The sequence below is a fragment of the Haliaeetus albicilla genome, chromosome 12 (assembly GCF_947461875.1).
Source record: "Haliaeetus albicilla chromosome 12, bHalAlb1.1, whole genome shotgun sequence".
NCBI classification, from domain to species: Eukaryota; Metazoa; Chordata; class Aves; order Accipitriformes; family Accipitridae; genus Haliaeetus; species Haliaeetus albicilla.
In genome coordinates, this window is record NC_091494.1 from 16,666,220 (window position 1) to 16,689,984 (window position 23,765).

A 23,765-nucleotide genomic window follows, 5' to 3' on the forward strand; every position below is an offset into this window, starting at 1 on the left:
CATCAGGAAAACAGACTGCAGGACCTTTTTAGAAAGGTAAAGATGGAGAAGACCTGTGATATTACATAAATTGTAATTCGTTAATATCATGTAATATGATGAATTGGATAACACAAGAAAAAAATTGTATCTGTCACTCTGGAGAAGAAATAAATAAAAATGAATCAATTTCCCACCAGCAAAGGCTGAATGAGAGAATGAGGGGAGCCACAAACACCTCTTAAAACAACATTAAGCTCAAACAAAGGAAAAAGAAAAAAAAGAAAAGAAAAAAAAAAAGAAAAAGGAGCCGATGCAAAGCCAAAGTGAAAGAAAGTCCAAGATTAAAACTGGGGCGAAGGGGGGCTAAGTGCAAAGCCAGAGGGGATAAACCAGACTAGAAGAGAGGACAAAGCAAAGAAGTGTAAAAGCACAGTAAAGCCATCAAGTAGAAAGAAAAGGTAATTTAGTGGTTAAAGTACTAGCCTAGGATTTAAAAGACCTGGTTTTAATTCCCTGTTCAGGCTTCCTAACTTTCTGAACAAGCTACCTAACCTCTCATGACCTCAGCTCCTACTCCTATAACTATTCTTGTGCACAGAAACTTGCTGCGATAGGATACAAGGTTTCAGATGTGCATATATGTCTACCAAAAGTAAGGAATGTGGGAATTTAAATCTAGTTTATGCAAGACTTTTTTTTTTTTTCATTAATAGCTACAGGTGTTGCTCATTCCAGCTGAAAGAGGCCACTGAAGAGACAAGCTAAAACACTAGAATGCGAGACCAATAATTAATGTATTAATTTCTTGAAACATTAATTACTCAAAACATGCATGAGTTAGACAAATCCTGTGCACTCCTGTTCTGTACATCATATATAAGCATCTTATGCACAATTAACTATATAAAAGATGTTTAAGATGTGCATACAATTTACATTTTAATTACCATTTAAACATAGCATAAAAAAGACATCTTGGAAAAAGCTTCTATCATAATGATATTTTAGTATGAAACAGAGTGATACATTTTTACAAAGAGGTTGTTCTAAGCAGGAATGTACAGACATACTACACCTGCAAGATAAAGTGGCTAAAGAAAATATAAAGAACAAAAATACAGCAAGGAAAAGAATACCACTGCATTCTGCTACTTTGGGGATGGGATTTAAGCTAAATAGTGCCGAACTGCAACATCACTAGAATACAATTAGATCTGCAGTATTAAAACAAGGAATCATCTGAATCAAAAAGACATAAACAGCAGATAATGAATTCTTGAATAAAACAGGTAAGTTCTTTCAGCACTATAAACTAGTGGGTGAAAATACATGTCAAACTTAGTTTAAAAGATTCATTTAGTGGCTCTGTTACAATCTCAGCTCAACTATGCAAGTCCAACCACATGTATTGCAACATTACATCCCCCTTTCCGACTGGTGTCAGCTGTCCAATTTCAGGAGTTGCAACCCCCTATGCTAGACTGTTATTGCTTCATTCTTTCCTACTGACGTTAGGAGGGCTGAGGAATGCTTTTGACTAGGAGTTGTTGATTCTTGGGCTAAATTTCCCCTTGTTCCTCAAACTTTACTCACCGGGGAATGATTGCTGCTGTTTGGGTATGGATCTTCCCTCCAGGCCCCTGCAGTTGATTCTCATTAAGGAAAACTTAAAATCCCCTCGGCAGCTCTGGAGCTCTCTGGAGTTGTCAGTGCAACAAGACACACAATAAACACAAGGTGAGCACAGATTTAACCGAATCTCTACCTACATCCATATTCTCACATGCATTGCAGTTTTGGTCACTGAAGTTGCCCAGTACTGTGATGTGATATAACTGAAACAGCAACCAAATCCAGTTGGGCACCTGATGTCCACGTTTAATTATTCTCTTTTACTAGATGAGATTGGAAAGATTTCTTTCCTCCCTCCCTCATTTGCCCCATCTGCATAACATCTTCCTGCTCCATAAGAGCGTAGGGACACCCACAAAAGAACCTTTTCTCACATCAGGCTATGGAACTTGCTGAAGAATACTCCCCTCATTTCCTCACTGTAACAGGGACCTGCTGCACCCTCAGCTTTCTCCAGAGCAGTCAGTAATGCAGAAGACCCCTTCTCATCAGTGCAGGACCCCAGCTTCTAAATAAAATATGTAAAAATCATCAGCTGTTCAAAGCTTTAGCAGGACTAGGAGCATTAAGTACTTCATTCTGCACTGAAACCACTGAGCTTTTAAACACAGGACATTTTTTAAAAGCTACAAATTAATGACTTCAAGAGTTATGCATACAAACAACATTGAACAAGACAACAGAAATAAAGTGTACTGTAAAAAGTCACATTTTAGGGGAAATTTAAAAACAGTTTGCACATTGGCATTGACTGTGGCGTTTTGGGGAGCAACTACAGAGAAGCTCTTGAACCCACCTCAGATGAAGGATTACTTGGAAAAGTACGTTTGGTCCGCACCGATGAGACGATGGGCCCTCAGCTGCTCTGTCTGAATGGTCAGGGATGCCCTGCAGGACAGCTGCATGTTTACTTCTACAGATCCAGGCTTTCTTCATCTGGGGAACATTTCTAGACTAGCCCAAGGAATTAATTAATCTGATGTATTGGTTTAAACACTTGTATAAGTACCTCTCGCACAGGAATAAATGTGCTTCTTTTTTACCTTGTGCAATTCGGGAAAATGTTTAAGCTAACCAAAATAAGCCACTCATCATTGAAAAAAAAGCCTCCACATGGGGCTTAGAGGACAACTAGTAAAAACTTTCCCCTGCAGACGAGGCCACAGCTATTTCCTCAGCTAAGAGCTCGGAATTTGGCCCTTGAACTTAACTACTGCCCATGTTTTTTTAGGCACAAGCGGTCTCTTGTGGCCTCAGTTTGCTCCCACTGATGATGACAAACCCCACCTTCACTAAAGAGGAAGTGAGGTTGCATTTATGGGCAACATTAAAAGCCACCAAGAAATTCAGAAGTCTGTCATTAGATCGCCCGAGAGAGTTTCGAGTCACAAACCAGTCCTGCGTACCAACAGTTGTAATGCATTCTGCCTTGCCAGTTGGCCTGAAATAAACAGGCAGGATGTTTTTGTAAAGGAAGTTAAACACATTTTTCTTCAGAAGATTTCTGTTGAATCTTGTACTATTTTCCTCTTAAAACTGAAAAGATAGTCAGACTAGACTGTGCTGTTTGACTCTGAAAGACCAAATGAGCATCCTTGCAGCAGTTAAATGTTATTACATACAAAAGGCATAGGTATCATCTTTGAGAGAATATTCAGGTTTTTTTCTTCTTCTAATATCACAGAATAATAGCAAGCAAAACCTTTTTGTTTACATCTTCTGTATTACTGTTGATGTGAATTGCTGGCTCATAACCATACTATTAATCGCAACAAGTATGATTTAATCACACCCTGTGTAAGCAAGCAGCAAAACACCTCTTTTCCTCACAGCATCACTAGAAATGAAATATCATCCCGAGGAAAGCAAAAAGTCTAGAAAAAAAGATACATTTTGTACTTCTCTTCAAAATGTGAGCAGGCCTTTAAAATATAAGCTTTCTAAGCATCAGAAGGAACATTACTACATCTTCAGTTTAGATTGACAACCTATGCTATTTAAGGAACACCTGCAAAACATGGTTATTCTAATTTACACCTTTCTTATGTCCAGTACAAGCTATTTTTTGCTGTACCAAAGGGAAGAATACTTGAAATGCGATTTGTTATAATTATTTAATAAAAAAATGCAAGTATTTTCACTTTTATTATGGGGACACACGCAGAGGCTTACAGGGGGTCCTTCAAAATGGAAGAGTCAATTAAAATACTTACTTCAAACAAATCCTAAAACATCTCTCATTGAGCTCTGAAGGAATTTTCATAACCATTTAAAGAGGTTACCACAAGTTACAGTAGTTTTGTTTTAGATAAACACTGCAAGCTAAACTTAATATAAAAATAGATTCTGTTTAATAAATTTGTATAATACACAATAAACAATTATGAAAGCGTTATTACAAAGGTAAACAAAACTCTGCATTAATATTTCAAGTAACTTTATAGAATTTCTTCACGTAACATTCAAACTGTGTCACATTGGTCATGAAATAGACACAGTAGAACAGGTTCTCCCCAGTCCTCACACTTTTACTTAAATATCAAGTTATCTTTTTTTCCTTCAAACGAGGAATTACTGGTATTGGTTCAAGTTAGAAAGTGGGCTATCAAAACCACTATCTTGCTGAAGAGACTGGGGATCCCACGCTGTTTTTTTCTAAGCATTTGTTGCAGCATTTTCCTACATTTGAATCTGGCAATACATTGAGTTGTGTGACAGCAGAATTTGATTTGTCAGAGTTGAGGAATGAAGTATGTTCTGGGTTTGTTATCAGGTGGCCTCTACTGCAAACTTCAGTGCTGCTTTCTGTGCTGAGAATCTTGCCATTGCCATTAGAAGTGTCTCTCCAAGTAGTAACAACATTTTCATCTGCAGGGGAAAATGACCTGATGTGAGGAAACTCTTCACAGTATGCAGTCTGTGCTTGCACATTAGTACCGGCTTTTTGTTCAAGGTTCACGAGAGGCGTATCACTGCAATCCAGATGCAGGCTTCCATTCACAGAACTCCATTCACTGCTGCTTCCTTCATCTCTTTCTGGACTTTCTTGAAAATCAAATTCCTGAGTTCTTTTAGATTTAGCTTTCCATTTTCCACATGACTGGACACATTTATCCTCCTTCAAGACTGTTCTATCATTCTTGCTCTTAAGCATATGATGAGTTGGCCCAGAGATGGCATGGCCATTTGTAAAGCTGGGTGCATGCATATTTTCTGTTGTTACCTGAAAAGCAGATGGAGAAGCATTCTGATGTGCTATAGTACTAGTAGCACACACGAGTCCTTTGTCTGCATTTATGATGGGGCTGTATTTTTCTCTTCTTCCATTTTCATTTGGATAAAACTCTGGCAGAGCATCTCTTGAAGCACCATCCAGATTTTTAGAATTATTCCCATTCTGAATATTTGAAGTCACTGTTTCATGAAGCATATGTTGAGTTTCAGTCTGCATTGCATCAAACTGCTGTCTCAAGTCATGTGGTACACCTTTCTGGGCAACTTTATCATTGGCTTTTTTGGTAATGCTTTCACTACATGATTTACTTTCCATACAGTTTGACCTTGTCTGAAGCATGCAATCTCTTTTTGAGTACTCGACTCCCGGTGGTAGATCAGAATTTAACAGCAGAGCTAGGAGAGGAGGGAAGGAAATAGATTAATTGAATGAAATGTTAATGCTGGAAGAAGGACTGGGTTCTTCTGTTTGGTTGGGTTTTTTTAAATGAAGAATTGTAAGCATTGTCAAAATAGCAGCTTATATTTACATTTCCATTAGCAAGCTTATAAATAAATAGTACTTCACTTTCCATCTGCTTTTTCGTTACTACATGCATTAAATCAATATGATCAAGAAGAGAACAACTATAGAATCCAACATACCTGAGCAGGTAGATTTGCTTTGGGGAATGTGTCGAAGAGGTGTTTCAAGTCCTTTAACCATCATAGCAAGCTTACTGGCAGCGTTCATTATTTTCTTTTCAGCTCTGCCAAGAATTGCAGAACATGAAAAAAAAAAAAAATTAAAGGTTAAGTGTAATTCCTTTCCAACTCTGCGTTTTACTTCAAGGTAGTGTTAGCAAGAGTCAAAGAACACTGAAAAGACAGTATGCCAGACTGCTCGGCAGTGACCCCATGCCAATCTGAGCAGATTGGCAAGGCTGTCAGGCAGTTAGACACTGTTTTCTCCAAGGTGGACAAACACCAGACTAATGTCTACACACCTCTTTCAAAACCAACAGTAATTTCCAAACATACTTGAACTCACCCTTCATGTTTCCCATTATCAGTAAGAAGTTGTTGAAGGCATGTCAAATAGTATTTACGCATTTTCCGTGCCGTTTCTTGGCGCTCTCTTAAAACCTCCACTTTAATCATTTCAGCGGCTCGCTCCTTACTTTCACGGATGTAACAAAGCATGTCACCTACAAACACACTTCATTAGTACCAGTTTTCTCCCAGCAGGGGAAAAAAAAGCCACCACCACAAACTGGGATTGTCTAGCAGACCTGGAGCAAGTCAGCAAGGGCCTGGATTTACCTGCCAACATTCCACCCAAATCCTTATGCCAAATGTTGCCTACTGGATAAATACCACTAAAGACCAGAGCAGGTTGATATGAAGCATCAGATGGGAATTCAGTTGTCCAATTTTGCATCTTCAGCAGCAATAGAAAACACTAGGCACAGGGATTTGGGAGGAATATTGGCTGGTAAAATGCAGGTCTACGAATTCTTTGACAGCAGTGGAGCTGGCATTTGGAGACCTGCTGCCCTCAAGTAAGACTTGGCGCTACACTTAACCCTCTCTCCTCAGCCAGAAGGTTGCTGATTAAGCCAGAAGCCAGGATACAGCACAAGAGAACAGCCAATTCTCCCTCAGGACAAGTTGCAGGGTAGGTGGATTGTTTGCTGGAGATACAAGATCAGTTCTCAAAATACGCTTTACCATTTAAAAAACATAATACAGTGCAACAAAGCAAGGATGGCATAACAAAGCTTCACCCATTGCAATTAACCTTGTCCAAGATTATGGTAACAATTCCATGTCTCACATTCACTCTAGTACGAAGGAAAAATTTACTTCTCATGCGATTTGACTGTCAGATTCCTGTGCAAGTTGGCTGAAGGAGGAGGAAATGACAAAGTAAATTATTTTGCTCTCCTAAATTTTCAGCTAAGACTTTAGTACTTACACTTAATCTTGCTCACAGCTTTAATGTACTGAGCACGCATTTCTTCCAGCCCTTTCACAGAGTCACAGGATGTACAAGGTTTTGAGACGCCTCCCTTTGACAGTGACCTGAAATGCACATAAGTCACACTGCACAAGAAAAGCAGCTTACATCTTACAAAAAAAAAAAACAAAAAAACAAAAACCCCACACAAAAAAACCCATCAGCTTGTGTAGATTTTTTTAAATACCTTGGTGGTGTTCCCAGGTCTTTCAGTTTAGTCTTCATCTCAGAGTTTTCTGCAATTAGAGCTTGTAGAACCTTCTCATTTTCTATAACCAAAAAAGGGAAAAAAAAAAAAAAAAAAAAAGAGATGAACCATAATTCACTGCACTTCTCTAAATTCAAGTTAAGTTCAACAGAAGTGATTACATAAACTGCTGTTTCTGCTATAAGAGCTCAATGTCACAAAGCAAATGTACAGCTGTTGCAGTAACAGGCATATACGAATCGATCACAATACACTTCAATGAAGCCTGAATATAAGTCATCTCATATAGTAATTAAGTAAGCTTAAAGCCTTCATATGCCATTACTAACACTATGCTGGAGGCAAAACTTCAGAGATAACAGGTGTACATGTAGAGAAAGGACAGGGGAAAAAAAACCAATGAGGCTTGTTTTGACAAACACTGGAAAAGAATTATTAACTTGCAGGTCAGCAATTGTGCCTTCTTTGGGGTGGCGAGGTAAAAGATAAAACTTGGTGGTTGTTTTGGTTTTTTTGTTTTGTTTTTTTTAATGACCAAAAGCCACTATTACAGAGGAAGGCTAGACTTCCATACTTCCATGCTGAACTCTGCTCAATGCTACTAAGAAGCACATAATATTATAATGAGCCACCACAAAGAACGAGAAGACAGTTGAGCTGAAAAAGGCCAAAGCATAGGACTTCAGGCTGATACTGAAGACTGTTGATCATGGCATACAGATAGTCCACCTGTGGGCCATCTCCTGAAAGTTAAAGAACCTTAAAACCTATTTGTTAACTATGTAATCTAATCGAAGCAAATAATTATTTCAAAAAAATGTACAGGTGTTTAGCATAACTTGAAGAATTGATGGACAAACTTGGATAGACCTATAAAAATCAACAGCTGATTACTAGCTTTCCTATTTTAGGACAGAAAACCAACATGAATTGAACACCTAGACTCAATGCTGGAGATACCCCCACTGCACCCAGCCACTAAATTTCTCACGTGAACCATGGCCTAAGGAAAACAATGACTGTCACCACACCACAGAAGGCATGTCTTAAAGACAAATCTTCCTTCTGGAAGAATCAAGGCTTTCATCGGTAGAATATGAGGACCTGAGCCCTGGGAAAGACACAGACAAGTTTGGCTTTCTTCATTCTCTAGGATGATGTGCAGAAAAGCAAAAAGCAAGCAGCCATCCTAGAACACAGATATAAGCAATTCATGGCCTTCAGAGATCCTCATTTGTGGTCCAAAACTCATGTTGAGCAGTTGAGACTTGCATCTATGATGACCTTGGTGATAGCAGTAGGCTCTATTTTCATTAACAGACCTCCTATTACCCTCCAATCTCTCCTCCAGTCCCAAGGAAGTTTACACACTATATGGTTGTCGACAAAAGAGCACAGAAATAATATTACACAAATCTGTGCAACTTACCTACCTGGCCTTGATCACACATCTGCAAGCTGGCAAAAGCCTTTCCCTTGCAAACATACAGCATTTTACACCTCCTCACTGAGCACAAAATTTATTAAAGCAGACAACTGAAATTTTTCATTTAAAAAAAAAAAAACAAAAACAAACCCACAACCAAAACACTCACAACACACACAAACCACAGCCTTTGGCAAGTACAACTGTTTAGTCACTTGGTACAACCTACTACCTCACATCTGCTCTCTCCAAGCTGACCATTTACCAAACCTGCTTACAGTGGCCACAGTGACCTTTCACTGAGGCATGCTCAAACAATTCTACAGAGTTACTGACCCTCAGGATGCAGTTTAAGACTTCTCATGAATCAGAACCTTCAGCAAGTCCAATTCCTGCCATGCTCTAAGGAGAGCCTAAAAAAAAAAAAAAAAAAAAAAAAAAAAAAATGCCCTGAACACTATTGTGTACAGCTTCAACTGATTAAAGCACTGCAGGGAGAATGATCCTCTTATTCAATCACCAACATGTTTTCCTTCAGAGAAAACATCATTCTCTTTGTTCTGCTCCTTAAAACAAAGACCTCTACTGACTTCAATACAGCTGAATAAGAGGATAGAGTTCCTCAGATACCAAGTGAATGGGAACTGTGCTCCATATGGTACATTATGCTCAAGCAGGCAAGAAAAAGTTCTTGAGCACAGGAACAAAGCAAAGCAGGCATTCCTCCTACAAATCCTCTCAGAAATAAACCTAGACAAAATGAACTCTTGTTGTTATCAGAGACAGATGAATCAATATGACTTTCTCTGAGTGAAAAGCCTACATGCCAGGCCCATACAGGGAGACCCAGCTGCCGGAGTAGTTACAGGTACAGCAAAGGGGTTTGATATGCTAAAGACTTTTCATCCTCGTTAGCCCAGATTTTACTACGGCCAGAGACTTCTACCAAGTTAAGTAAAGTAATAAAGGATGGAGTCTATTATCCTGAAAGGACAACAGATGTACATGATGCAACAGATTCCACAATAAGTAAGCACAGGTATCAAGATCAAGTCAGGTAATATTGCAATTGACTAAACTGATGGTCAAGTCTCAGGGAGGTTTTACCACCAGGCGCTATCACAGTCTGTGTACAGAAGGTGATACAGATATTGAGAATGCCAAAAATAAGATGTTGGACAGCAAAAAAAAGGTGATCATAACAAAACAACACTACTGCACAGCCAGGGGGGATGTGTATTAAACAAGAGTACTGGATAACACCACTACTGAATCAGAAGCAGTCTCCTACAATGGAGAAATCTCAAGCAAATTACTATGCACTATCTTCTTCCACCAGAAATAGCTTCAGAAAAGCCTTATTTCCATACTACAGGCAGAAGCCTTACTTTCAGTGACTTCCAAAAACAGAGTGGATATTTCATATCCATCATTCATAGAGACAGTCATCACATAGGAAAGAAAGATTTAAGAACTAGAGACCTTTTCTCAGTCCTGTATTTCTCATTTCAAAGTGACACAAAGGAAAAAGAATGTCTTGACTTAAAAGGCAAAAGAGACTAAATAAAGCCAACTTAAAACCTACTTTAAGGTTTACAAAAAAAAGAAAGAAAAACAGAACTACAGCTTCAAGCTATTATTAACCGCAGGAAGGTACAAGAAAACTGTGGTCAGTGGCTTACTACTACTGGTGCCAAGAGGAACCAAGTAACATTTAGGGCCACTCTGCTCTTTATACTCCCACTATGGGGGGATGAGTACATGCACAATAACAGTACAGCCCCGAAGGAGATAACTGAAGAACTCCCTGACTCATGTGTGTACGTACACACGCATGCATTATCTGTATTGCCCATGAGGGTTATGGAATCCACATGTACACATATTCAAAGAACATCTGCCACATGTTCAGTTTTCCTCTATTCTTTTCCTGGTACACATGAAAGAGCACTAAAGCAATAAGTAATGTTTAAAGCCAAGAGGGTGAAGGGGTTTCTCGGGGTGTGGAGGGGAAGGTCAGTTTGTGGGTTTTTGTTGTGGGGGGGTTGTTTGGTGTAAGTATGCACAAACACTCATTCCACCCTCTGAAAACTAAATGATGCAACAGATGAGACTCATGCAGCCAGCAAGGCAGAGTCATTCAAAGTTGTCTTTAGGTGACAAACAATACTAACCTTGGATTTGCTCTGACTTAGCTTCACATTCTTTCACAGCAAGCTGAAGATGTTTGCAGGCTATCTCCAGCTCTCTTTTTAAGTCCTGGCACACAGCCTCTCTTTTTTCAAGCTCCTGGCAGCAGTGTTCACAGCAAAATTTTTCTTGAGACCCAAGGTTCCTTTTTGTACATTTCTGACCTGCAACAGTAATTGCTGAAAGTTACACATCAACCATGGGACCAAAAAAAAAAACCCAAACACAAAAAAATCAAACCTGACCTTACCTTCCTAGTGCTCTACTTAGTCTTTCTTTTGCTGGAAATTATGTAACACATTAGTCTAATTAAAATAATCACAAGAGGCTGGAATCCTGTTATAGGAGGTGCAGCAGCATCTATCAAGTCGTTGAGCCCTCACAGCCTCAATGCACTCCCATCAGTAATTATTTGAGTCTTCAGTCAACAATATGAGACTTGTAGGTTGAAATTTTTTTTTTTTTTTAAACAAAAACAAAAAACCACACACCAAAAAAACCCCCCAACCACCAAAAAAAACCAACCATCCCCACCCCCCAACAGCCAAGCATGGTCTTTTGGAGTCAACTGAAGGAGACTCTCCCAGCTGGGAAGCCTCACATGCAGCTGAGTCTAGTTAAGTTAAGAAATTCACAAAGACTGGGCTACTTCCAGGAGAGCAACGGTTGCTCCCTATAACCAGGACAGGGAGCTCTAGAGACAGAAGAGCTGCACTGCTTGTATTGTTTTGTGTTTAATAGATGGTTTGTTGTTTTGGTGTTGAAGGAATTCAAGCCACACTATAGGCATAAAGCCAAAGACTCTCTTGGGTTTTCTTGCTTTATGTTTTTTGGTTGCATAAGAATTCAAACTAAACAGAAAGCCCCAGAGAGATAGCTAGGCCTCCCATGAAGTTTTTCCCCAGCTACACTGTCTCCAGCTTTGCCATAGTACATGTGACAGCTTTGAGAAGAGCTACAATGCTAACGTATATACTGGGGGAGAGAGGGGGAGCGGGAAGTAAGGAAGGAAAAGAAGAGAGAAACATCACCCAGGGATTTACATTTTTTCAACTACATTCTTGATCAAAAGTATTGGAAAAAACACCGTGCCAGGTGAGGTATAATTCTTGACACAACAGTATCTTTTATATGAATGCAGAATTCCTTGTCTTGTCTAATGTCAAGAGCAAATAGTATATAATTCGATCTTCAGAGCTCTGATTTAGTATTACTCATTTACACGACATAGTTTAGACCATACCTTGCTCATCATGATCAATACTGGCTTGCTTATAAGCTGTTAAACACCAGAGGTGTTAATGTTCACATCCACAACCCCCAAAGAGTATTTACACCTGCAGCAGATACAGCAGCTATTTCTTTACTCCTGAAGAATGGCTTTAAAAAGCAGAAAGCTAGTAGCATTAAAACAGTAAGCTGGAGACCAGTACCATTTGTTGCACTGTTTGTGACTTTAACATAGTACAAGCTAACACAACATTAAACAACCTCACAGTCAGAAGAACTGCATCTTCCTCTCTCACCCAAATATATCAACTAGCTTTGCATTAATAGTCATCAATAAGACATCAACTATTAAAGACTGCTACTAACAAGCTTAAGTTGATGATATACAATTTGCCAGATTAAAAACAAGCCCAATACCTTTGTCTGTTCCAGTTTCCTGCAAGGGTGGCTGTCTCCTTAGCCTCCCTTGCGCTTCTGCTTGGTGTCCAACATTGTACACAGGAGGTCTTGTCACGTCCCCAGTTTCTCCTTCACCATGTTGCAGGCAAGAGTATGCTTCTTTATTTACATTACTCACTAGCTCTTCATATTTCTGCAATTGAAAACACTTCCTGAAAATCCAACACATTAAAAAAAAAAAAGCGTACTACACTATGTTAAAGTAGGTAAGTAGTATGTTAGCCATAAAAAAAACAAACAACCCTGGCCACCAAGTAGCTTTAGTAATTGTAATGCAGGTGCTTTAAACTTGCAATAGAACTGTAGACTGCAGCTCAAATACTGAGGAAAACGTGTATTCTAGCATATAGAAGTTTTACTTTGTGTAATTCACTGCAACAGCAGTACCTGGCTATCCTGAGTTTAATTTATTTTGGAAACATCAGTAGCCCTTAACGTTGCAGAACTATACAGCGTCTTTGAATAGTTGAAGCTAACTTGGTTTTTTAAACAGCATATCCAGCAGAAAAAGGGGTTGGACTCATTTAGAGCTTCTGCACACATATGGGTAGTACAGGGACAGATAAGTCATGTAGAAAAACGTAACTCCTTTGTTTATTGTTATAATGGTAGCATAAGAGAAGACATTACTAAGAAATTACAAAGACTTTGCTGAATAAGGTAGTTCAAGCCAACCAACGTTTTGAAGTTCAAAGGCATATCAGTTTACCAGGGGACATTCATATCTATTACAGAAGATGCATCAGGCATAGCAAAAAAAACTTCTGATTCTCTTTACAATTGTGAAAATAGCTCATGTCAAGAAAACTTTAAAGGACCACTTTCTGAACAGAAACATATTACCACTAGAAGACTCGGTAATACTGTCATGAGAAATCACTTCATACTCATTTCCCCCTGTCCCGCCTTTTCTTGAAAAACAAGAGTTTCTTTCTCTGTCCTATTCTTGGACAATTCCCCAGCTGCTAAATGCTGGGTGGCATTAGCATTTCCAGTGGGATGCTCCCCATAATCAAAAACTTACTACAAGCATAAGCATTGCAAAAAGAGGAATTTGCCAAAACAACAGAAACAGAAGCTTTTGGACAGAATTCTACTTAGCCCCAAACTCTTCTAGAAGAGGGTAGAATGTCTTTCCTCATTTGGCAGGCACATTGAAAAGGATTTCCTAGAGCCACAATAAAGTTAAGCAAGACTATTATTCCTGAGATAGATCAGCTTGTCAGTTATTCAGTTCTACTACAGATAATTTGCAAAAAGGATTTACTGTTTTTATCTTTATTTGTATCAGAAGCTGGGGGGGGGGGGGGGGGGAAGAGTAACATGATCCATGATCACTATCCGATCACCGCTACAAACTGCTAAATTTCTTAAAAAAAAAAAAAAAAAAAAGCACAGCAGCTTTGCAAAAATCTAAGATGGGCCTTAATCACTGAACTCACCTAAGAGGTCACAAAAGCCTGCAACAGGCTCCCAAACTTAGGATGGAGGATTCATCTCCTTAATTTACAAATCTTGGCATTAGAGAGCAACACTCCTAACCTGGCTTTCTCTTCTTTAAAGACTGAAGGTGTCAAATCTACACTCATCCTTTCCCTTTTCAGTTGCGAATGGTAGATTTAGCCCTCTCAGAGTTTTAAAGGACTGTTGTTATCAATGAACTCACATATTGGATTCTTGGACTCTCAGGACTACATAAATATTTTATATTGGGAGAAAACATGTACGAGTCTGACTTCTCAAATCCCTTTTCTGGTTGGCAGTTATAATTTGCAGAAATATTACCTCTTTCCATTCTTGCTCTTTCTTTTCCAGAATCGTGTGAACTGTGGTTCTGTAGGCCTTTTGTAAGCAAGCCTTCAGTTTGTCTTTGCACTGATGGTTTAATTGAACACGAGCATCAAAACACTTATCCTTCCAAGAATGCTTACTATGTGTGCACTTGACTAGTTCTTCATGGATTTCACTCAACAAGTACTCAAGTGCAAGCAGAGTCTTCTCCTCATACCGATTAATTTCATCTTTCAGTCTCTTTGTTTCCTGAGCCTCCCATTCTCGCTGCTTTTGGTCTAGTAACATCTTTATTTCTGCCTGTTTCTGAATGGAGAGGTCATTTTTCTGCTTTGCAAGATCCTCCTTTGCTGTTGCAAGTACCTCTTTAATTCTGTTTCTATGATCATCTAAGAATGATCGGTAGTCTCTCTCATTTTGCTCTTGTATCTGCAAGATTTCTTCTTGCTTTTCTTTGTTCCACTGAGCACGGGCTTTTGCTAGTTCTGCTTTGATAGCTGCAGGGATTTCTTCTTTCTTTAGCTCCAATTCCTTCTTGAGAGAAATTACCTTTTCTTCAAGTTCTTTCATTCTTGGTCCAGACTTCTCTGTATTCTCATATTCTTTCTTCCATTTCTCTTCAGCAGCTGACAGAACTAGGGCTAACTGGTGAATATATAGACACAGTCATTATAAATATATGCATACATTTATATATGTATAAAATATAACCCTGGGTCATTATGAATCTATTGGAGATTATTTTCAAATTATTTAATAAAATATAATCCTATTAGGCAAAAAAAAAAAAAAAGGATCAGAACCAGAATACACTAGAAACATCTTTCCTTAATGATTCTCAGCCTATGTCTACATTCATTCCTCACTAATATATGGGATCTGGAAGACTGAACTGTTTATCAATACACATAAACAAGTATTTTGGGCTACCTGCTTTGCTGCAGTCTCTTTGTGTTCCTTCTCCCATTTTTCTTGTTCTATCTTTAGATTTACTTTGTACTCTTTGAGGTCTGTTAATTCTTGCAGCCACCTGGCATGAGCTTGGGTTAAAGCTGCATCTACCTACAAGCAGATAAAAAAAAACCTGCTTCAGTCACCACCACCAAATACATTTTTATTATTACTTTCATGTAGCAACGAAAGAACAGATTTCAGTTTGGATTGCCTATGTTTACAGAAATTGAAAGAATCAGACCAGCATCATCTGATGCATTTCTTGATGCAAAAATCATACCAAAATGATGAATATTAAATTTATTTTTCATTAACAAAATGGTATAAGCTCTAAGTCAGTGTTGCTCAGTTCTGTTCAAAACCGCTGCCAAACTTGTCCAACTGTGTGAAAAACTAACAGCTAAAAAAACAAGCTACATGCTACAGCTTCTTCAGAACTTTTTTTTTTTTAATTTATTTCTAATATAGCAAATATCAACTACTGAGCTTAAGAGAAAGTTAGTGGAAGAGAACACTTCTTTTTCTTTTAGGTGACTTAGTTGCACATGGCAGTTTCACAGGATCCAGGCGGACAGAACAATTATTTGTTACCTGGCTGGCAAGATTTTTACGGTATTTATTTTCCAGTTCTATTTCAAATTCTTTTAAGGCCTCTTCAGAGGCCATATTTTCTTTCAGAGCCTTCTGGATCTGCAGCCTTTGGACTCCAACAATCCCTTCTAATTCTTTAGTTGAAGCTTCATCCACAACTGTTACTCGGTCAGTTTGGCTGCTGCAGTCATGACATTCAACTACAGTTCTTCTCGTTTCTTCCAGCCTACTTTGCCATTGTCTTTGTATTTCTGCAAAGACTTGTTCTTTATTCTAAGGAAAAAAATATTCTTTAAGAAAATCTCCCCAGTGTCCAAATAACTAGAATTTCACTGGTATTTAACAAACAAAACTTTGTTTACACCAATAATCTTCCCTAACAGGAGAAGAGAAAAACCATGCTCAGACAGGAGAGAGTTTGGCAATTCATCACAGATTTCTTCTATGGGATAGGATACACAAAGGACTTCTATACGATAACTGAATGAAACAATAGAAAGCATAACCACTCACCCAGGGATCAGGGTGGAAAACTCCAGCATATTACCAGCTGTGACATTCAGGACATTCTGTATGTTACTTTACAAAGTCTAGGGGCTTGGTTTGTTTTGGTTTTTTTCTAAAATCTTAAGCATGTGTAATACCTACTGACTTATTCAGAGGCTCCTTAAATGACAGATCCTTAAAAGCCACTTCAAATGGCAGAATAACAGTGCATAAGCCTGTCTACATACAAGTTGTCCTTCTGAAAATAAACAAAACAACAAAAAAATTTTGAAAAAACACTGGCCTAAGTTCCATACCTCTTTTTCTTCCTTCTCCCAGTGAACTTTGGCTAATGCAACTTCCTCTTCAACCTGCTGTTCTTTTTCTTCCAGCCACTGCCTCTTTGCTGCTATCATAGAACTGCTGTGTTTCTCTTCAAGCTCAGTCCTCAAAAGGTTAAGAGAGTCTTCTTTTTCTTCTAGTAGCTGTTTCTTGAGCTAGGGAAAAAAAAAATTTAAAACATTTAAAATTAAAGTATTCTCCAAGGCATAGCAAACTGCTCTGGTGCTCTGGTACAAAGTGATGAGAATACATGAGAGACATGATTAAGTTTCTAGAGCCAGTGCACTGATCTTACTGATGTCACCTGGACAAGAGATTCAGGTCTCAAAAGGAGGTGTTTTAAGGCTTGATAGCAGAGGTAATCATAGGCTATTACTCTAAAATAAGTTTTCTTATCAAGCATCTTTCACACTGGTATCTTCAGAAAAGCAAAATTTTTAATCAATATAGCAGCCTGCATTTATTATTACTTAAAAAGCCACAGTATTTTCAGATGACTTTTATATAGGGAGAAGAAAACATGTATTGTCATACAGTGTTTTGGAAAATGTCTTGTGAATGTAAAACCTCACACTGCTGACTGAACAGCCCTCAAGAGTGAAAATTATGAAAAGCTGACTACGTGAAAATGAATAGCTATTGGAAAGGGTTATTTCTACAATATTTTAAACCCCAGGACACAACAGCAGGTTAATTTAACAACCAATAGGTCACATGTATTAACTTTCTGATATAGCTGCATCTCTTCCAAATATCTTCCCCAGTTACAAAGCTAAATATACTTACTGATATTACATCTTAAAAACAACCTGAAATGACATGGTTTACAGGTATTTCCATTAGTACCTTCTCTTCCTTCAGCTGCTGCTCTTGCTCAAATTTCTGCCTTAAAGTAGCTTCCAAGGTGTCCTTCTCCCCACAGACTCCAATGTAACATTCCTTCACTGCAGTCATCTCTCTGCTCAGCTCATCTATGTTAGCCCTTCACAGGACAGATTATTTATTGTCAATTAGTCTTTACACTCACAGGAGAGCAAATCTGTTTTTAAAAAAGTGTAACTAGTACTGAGACCCAGACAGGAAATGTGAAAGTTTCAGTAAAAGTGGAAGAAATGTGAAGTCTTACTTTAACTGCGAGATTGTCTCTTCATAAGTTTGAATAAGCTGCTGTTTTTCTGCAGCATACCTCTCCATCAAGTCTTTCTCAAAATGTGCTTTTGTATCTTCATGATGTTGCTGATAAGTTCTTTCACACCTACAATTTCAAGAAAGGAAAAAAACTACCTTTTTTCCCCCCTTTTAAACAGGGATCAACTTTTCCCTAAGAAAGAAACCAGCTTTCTAATGCTGACCTGCCCTTGTACCACATAGCTGGTACAAGATTATAGATGCAGGCTAAGAGTTCACAAATGGAACTAAACAGAGTTAACAGACTTACCTGTCAATGGCTTCTTGTTTATCCTGATCAAAATCCTGAACCATCTTTCTCATCTGACAACAGAGATCTTGATTTAAGCTTTTCAATTTTTCCTCACTTTCTTTCAGTTCTTCAATAGTTGAAGTACGGTTCTGGATGAACAAGAGTCAAGTAATAGGTGGGTTGTAAAGAACCTTTTCTAATTGCAGGTTTTAGCACAGGGTGGGGGTTGTGGTGGTTTTTTTGTGGGGATAAGCAGCATCCCTGTCTCACCTCAACTTCTTGCAGCAAAGTTTCATTAGCCTTTCTGAGTCTCAGAACTTCTTCCTTAAGATTATCAGAAACCAAAGGACTGGCTGCCAACTTATCATTCGGATTTGCGACAGGCTAAAAGTAAACAAAATTAAGATGATATCTTTCAGGATATACATGATTTAGAAGCTGATGCTTTAAAAAAAAAGTTACAAAACTGTCAAATAAAAATTTTACTCAGAAAAAATAATTAAAAATAAAAAGGAATTTATTGCATTCTAGATGAACTCCTGAAACTCATAGCATCATGAAGGTTTAAAGAAGCACACACTTGACACCATGTTTGCAAGCTGAATGACTACTATCATCCAACAGAGAGCACTCTTCTCAAGCATATTACATTCCTATCCCACATCCAGGTCACAATGTATAGATTACAAGAGCAGATGTTACAAGTCTTGATCAATTTATAGAGAGAAGTTAATAATGGGCTGAAGAGAGATGCGGTATCAAAGAGAGTCCTTGTTGATCAAATTACATAGTGAAGGCCCTCTGAAGGCAATCTCCTTAATGTTCCATTTGTATAACCTAATGATACTATCAGCTTTCTCAGAGAAATTACAAGGTCTTTTTGGCTAAAGAAAACCTACTTTCTCCAATAAAATTTAGTTCTGAAAAAAACTGAGTGGCCTTTAAGTGCTATCAAGCAAGTAAGACATCATAACATAACTTACCTAATAAGGCATATGCTGCCCAGGTTGTGCTATTTAGCTTGTTTCTTTTTCACCAAAGATACAAAACAAGGTATCATCCAAATGACAATACTTTCCTTAAGCTCAAAGACAAATTTACTTAGTTGCTATGAATACTCAGCTCTGAGTAAATTCTTTGGTCCATTTTCATAAGAAGTTTAAATGTTGGTTTGGTTCACTAAAGTCCAGTGCATCTTTACTTTTTAAAAAGTGTAAAAGAACAAACCTCTGACTCTTTTGATGCTTTTTCCGCTTTCAACAACTGCTTGTATTCCTCTAATGTCTTCTGGCAATCTTTAAGATCATTTTGTAATTGGGTAATCTGGTTTCTCTTCATTTTATTACTGCTCAATAAACGTTCCAGCTCAGCTTTTAATTCTACAATAATTTCATCTTTAGAGAGCTCTTCATCCATGTCTCTGTTCTGTATTGCACTATTAGGGAAGACATAACTGCTTCAGTATTTAAAAGACAAAAGACATTTATCTGAAAGGTAGTGGTAGCAAAGAGAAGAGCAACTAATGCTACCAGAAATACAGATGTCTAAGAGGTAATAGTAAAAAGAGAGAACAAGAATATAGAAGCCATATGCTTTTTTGTCAAGCTGCAATTAATGTACAGAAAACTTGTTCATTCAGCTGTTCCCCCAAAAGATTCATTCTCGTATTATGTGAAGTATTTTGAGATAATTCAATTGGTTGTTTTTAGACAGCTTTAACATTAAGCGACTATGTGGAATCTTTGAGCAAAAAGGTATCCATGCATATAAACCATACAATCCAAGGAATAGCAACATCATCTCTACAAAAACTGAAGATTTATTAAGCAGCAATTAGGCATCAAATTTACGGTATTAGTCCAGTTTCCCATTTCCCAGATTACCTGGCAATACCAGCAGTATTTCAAATATCTACCAAAAAACTGTATGTTGATCCAGTAGGACCATCTTTTACACATCAGTTGTATCACTTCTTAAGGATTTTAGATTTTTCTTTAAACAAGAATCACTTAATACCTGCAGAACCTTGGTTTCTTCCCAGCGATTTTTTTAATTCCCAAATCTACATAGGAATCACCCAGGTTCGTATGCAGCTCTCCACCCACATCATTCAAAAATACTCCAAGCTTGGCCGCAGATTCATACAAAGCTATTTCTTCCTTCAGTTCCATTAATTCTTCCTTAAAGGAAGAGACACAAAAAAAAAATTACACTGAGCAGAGAAACTCCAAGCAAACACATTAGGCTCATGATAACTCTTCCAAAGAAAACAAATACACAGAGGTATTCTTTCTAAATATAGTTGTATTTAGCTGTATTTACTTGAATCATCTAGCATTACTTTTACTTATTTATACTATGATTTTTGATATCTCTAGCAAAGCATATGCTAGAACTACAGGGGCTACAGGGGTGGCTTCTCTGAGAAGCTGCTAGAAGCTTCCTCTACGTCCGACAGAGCTAATGCCAGCTGGCTCCAAGACAGACCCACCACTGGCCAAGGCCGAGCCCATCAGCGACAATGGTAGTGCCTCTGTGATAATACATTTAAGAAGGGAAGAAAAAGTTGCTGGAGCACAGAAACTGCAGCTGAAGAGAAGAGTGAGAACATGTGAGAGAAACAACTCTGCAGACACCAAGGTCAGTGAAGAAGGATGGGGACGAGGTGCTCCAGGCACCAGCGCAGAGATTCCCCTGCAGCCCGTGGGGAAGACCATGGTGAGGCAGGCTGTCCCCCTGCAGCCCATGGAAGTCCACGGTGGAGCAGATATCCACCTGCAGCCCGTGGAGGACCCCACACCGGAGCAGGTGGATGCCCAAAGGAGGCTGTGACCCCATGGGAAGCCCATGCTGGAGCAGGCTCCCGGCAGGACCTGTGGACCCATGGAGAGAGGAGCCCACACTGGAGCAGTTTTGCTGGCAGGACTTGTGACTCCACGGGGGACCCACTCTGGAACAGTGTGCTCCTGAAGGACCGCAGCCTGTGGAAGGGACCCATGCTGGAGCAGTTCATGAAGAACTGCAGCCCATGGGAAGGACTCACACTGGAGAAGTTCGTGGAGGACTGTCTCCTGTGGGAGGGACCCCATGCTGGAGCAGGGGAAGAGTGTGAAGAGTCCTGCCCCTGAAGAGGAAGGAGCAGCAGAGACAACATGTGATGAACTGGCCATAACTCCCATTCCCTGTCCCTCTGCACCACTGGGGGGGGTTGGCAGAGAATTTGGGAGTGAAGCTGTGCCCAGGAAGAAGGGAGGGGTGGGGGGAATACGTTTTAAGATTTAGTTTTATTTCTTATTACTCTACTCTGGTTTGATTGGCAGTAAATTAAGCGAATTTTCCCCAAATCGAGTCTGTTTTGCCTGTGACAGTAATTGGTTGAGTGATCCCTCCCTGTCCTTATCTCGACCCGCAGCCTTTTGTTACATTTTCTCTCTCCTGTCCAGTTGAGGAGGGAGAGCAATAGAGCAGCTGTGTGGTGCTTAGTTGCTGGCTGGAGTTAAACCACGACATTATTACAGTTCATATATGAATTTAAGTATTATTTCTTCTGCCCTTACTTCTTTCCTGCTGCCCTTGTATAGTAAAAAGGATGACAACAGAAAAGCACATAGCTGGAAAAAACAGCCCATTACTCTAGTACTTATTAGGATTCATAATTTCCAAGATAATAGATTTAAGTCAAATACATAAACTGAATTGGAAAGACTTCCACTCATATTTTACAGAGGACTCTCTAGCATTCCCTTTTGCCAGCAAAAGGTAAATTTCAGAACTTATCTCCAACTGTCCCTATAGCCTAATTAAGTTATGAGATTCCCAGCACATAGAATTTACATTCTTCTTTTTCCATAAACAGGGTAGATGGATGTATGATATCAGATTTGTGCTGATACATATGCCCTGCTGTATTTTAATTAAAAAAAAAAAAAAAATCCAACTGGGAGATGAAAGAGTGGGTAGTCCTTTACTAAAAGGAGATGTGCTTGTTTTCCCAACAAATAAAGAGTTTCAACTACCAATCTCTTAGCTATAATGCCCGCCCCCCTAAAATCAAAACTGTAAAATATTGAATAAAATTAATTAACCTGCAAAGCCTTGTTCATGTTATTGCTTATCATGTGCGCAGACTGAGCTTGTTGCAATTGAAACCGTAACTGATTTGTCTCCTGCATCGAGCCTATTGCAGGAAAAAGAAGGGAGAGAAAGAGCAAGTCATAAATATGCAAGCAAGACTGTGTAATCTGAAAAATCTGTGTCCTGGTTGCAGCTGGAATAAAGTTAATTTTCTTCTTAGTAGCTGGTATAGTGCTGTGTTTTGGATTTACGATGAGAATAATGTTGATAACACACTGATGTTTTAGTCGTTGCTAAGCAGTGTTTATACTAAGCCAAGGACTTTTCAGCTTTTCACACTGCTCTGCCAGAGACTGGGAGTGCACAAGAAACTGGGGCATAGTTGGGACAGCTGACCCAAATAAGCCAAAGGGGTATTCCATACCATTTTACATCATGCCCAGTACATAAACTGGGGGGAGTTGGCCAGGGGGCAACGTGACTCGGGAATTGGCTGAGCATTGGCCAGCGGGTATTGAGCAATTGTATTGTGCATCACTTGTTTTGTATATTCGAGTAGTAGTAGTAGTAGTCTTTTCCCTTCCTTTTCTGTCCTATTAAGCTGTCTTTATCTCAACCCATGAGTTTTACTTTCCCCTCCCCACCCCCAATCCTCTCCCCCATCCACTGGGGGCGGGGAGTGAATGAGCAGCTGCGTGGGGCTTAATTGCCAGCTGGGGTTAAACCAGGACATTCTGGTAATAAGCATTACTCTGTTCCTATTTCCTTGAGCTCACTAATAGCTACTACATACATCACTATTAAAAGACTTCAATGTGTACAGGTAGGCACAAGCCACATACACAAAGAGCAGAACACTTCACATGCTGTTCCTACTGATAGAAGTTTCCAAGAACCAGCCACAAAAACTATTCTTTTCTCATTGAGATTTGAATTTAGAATGGCAATTCAAGTCCAATGCCTAACACAAAAAGAAGTAGCTTGCTCCCAAAGGCTATTATTTAGTCCAAAACTAAGTTTACACATAGGCAGCACAAAATGCATATAAAAATAGTTTAACTGCTGTTGCTTGGCGTTTTGGAGGGTTATTTTTTATTGTAATTATTTTTTTACACTTCAGTCTAGACTTAACTAAACTTCATTTAACTCTGACTAATGCCCTGCATACAAAATGGTCTAGTAGGCATTTAGCTTGACATTGATTCCATTTCAATAGGAACATAGATGTGCAGTTTCATACTTCAAAAAACTGGAGCTGTTTCTGCAAGGAAAGATAAGGTATGAGTAAAAGGCTGACCTGTTTGCAGTAAATTTGCACATTGCTTTTGACTTTCTTCTAGGCTTCTTGTCAGTCGATTTATTATTTCAGTTTTTTCGCATTTGGTTTCTTCCAGCATTTTTTCAAGTTGCTTAACATAGTCTCCTAGATTTTTGCAAAGCTCTTTCTAGGAAGAGAGATTATTTTTACTCATGTTACAAACATCTAGCCATCTAGGACAGTTTTGGATATAGAAGAAGTCAATACATACAAGACACAGGAGAAAAAGAATCAATCTGATACCTAAAGGGGTAGAGGCCAGCTAAATCAATCACAGATCAAATGCTATCTTTGGCTGACAAGTCATCTCTTACACCATCAAAGTTAAGTTTTCACTAGGAGACAGTAAGTGTACTCATACATAAACATAGACGAATGTGAACCGGTTTGTAGTTCCTAGAGCAGTTAGCTTTCAGCATGTCAGATTAT

The 23,765-nt window shown here is 38.8% G+C and overlaps 1 protein-coding gene across 1 annotated transcript in view; it reads right to left on the reverse strand.

Annotated features, from left to right (window-relative positions):
* Positions 1–3,740: 3,740 nt before the first annotated feature.
* The window catches only part of CEP152 (centrosomal protein 152), a 30,903-nt gene continuing 10,878 nt past the window's right edge, over positions 3,741–23,765 (reverse strand). The window contains exons 10-28 of the mRNA XM_069798289.1: positions 23,316–23,463; positions 22,030–22,121; positions 19,961–20,124; positions 19,172–19,379; positions 18,215–18,328; positions 17,963–18,093; positions 17,651–17,779; positions 17,371–17,506; positions 16,500–16,679; positions 15,697–15,969; positions 15,082–15,213; positions 14,146–14,796; positions 12,319–12,493; positions 10,656–10,835; positions 7,035–7,116; positions 6,806–6,912; positions 5,879–6,035; positions 5,494–5,597; positions 3,741–5,244 (exon numbers count right to left, since the gene is read on the reverse strand). Coding sequence (XP_069654390.1) covers positions 4,229–5,244; positions 5,494–5,597; positions 5,879–6,035; positions 6,806–6,912; positions 7,035–7,116; positions 10,656–10,835; positions 12,319–12,493; positions 14,146–14,796; positions 15,082–15,213; positions 15,697–15,969; positions 16,500–16,679; positions 17,371–17,506; positions 17,651–17,779; positions 17,963–18,093; positions 18,215–18,328; positions 19,172–19,379; positions 19,961–20,124; positions 22,030–22,121; positions 23,316–23,463 — 4,179 coding nt within the window. The 3' untranslated portion in view covers positions 3,741–4,228. The remainder of the gene's footprint in view (positions 5,245–5,493; positions 5,598–5,878; positions 6,036–6,805; positions 6,913–7,034; positions 7,117–10,655; positions 10,836–12,318; positions 12,494–14,145; positions 14,797–15,081; positions 15,214–15,696; positions 15,970–16,499; positions 16,680–17,370; positions 17,507–17,650; positions 17,780–17,962; positions 18,094–18,214; positions 18,329–19,171; positions 19,380–19,960; positions 20,125–22,029; positions 22,122–23,315; positions 23,464–23,765) is intronic.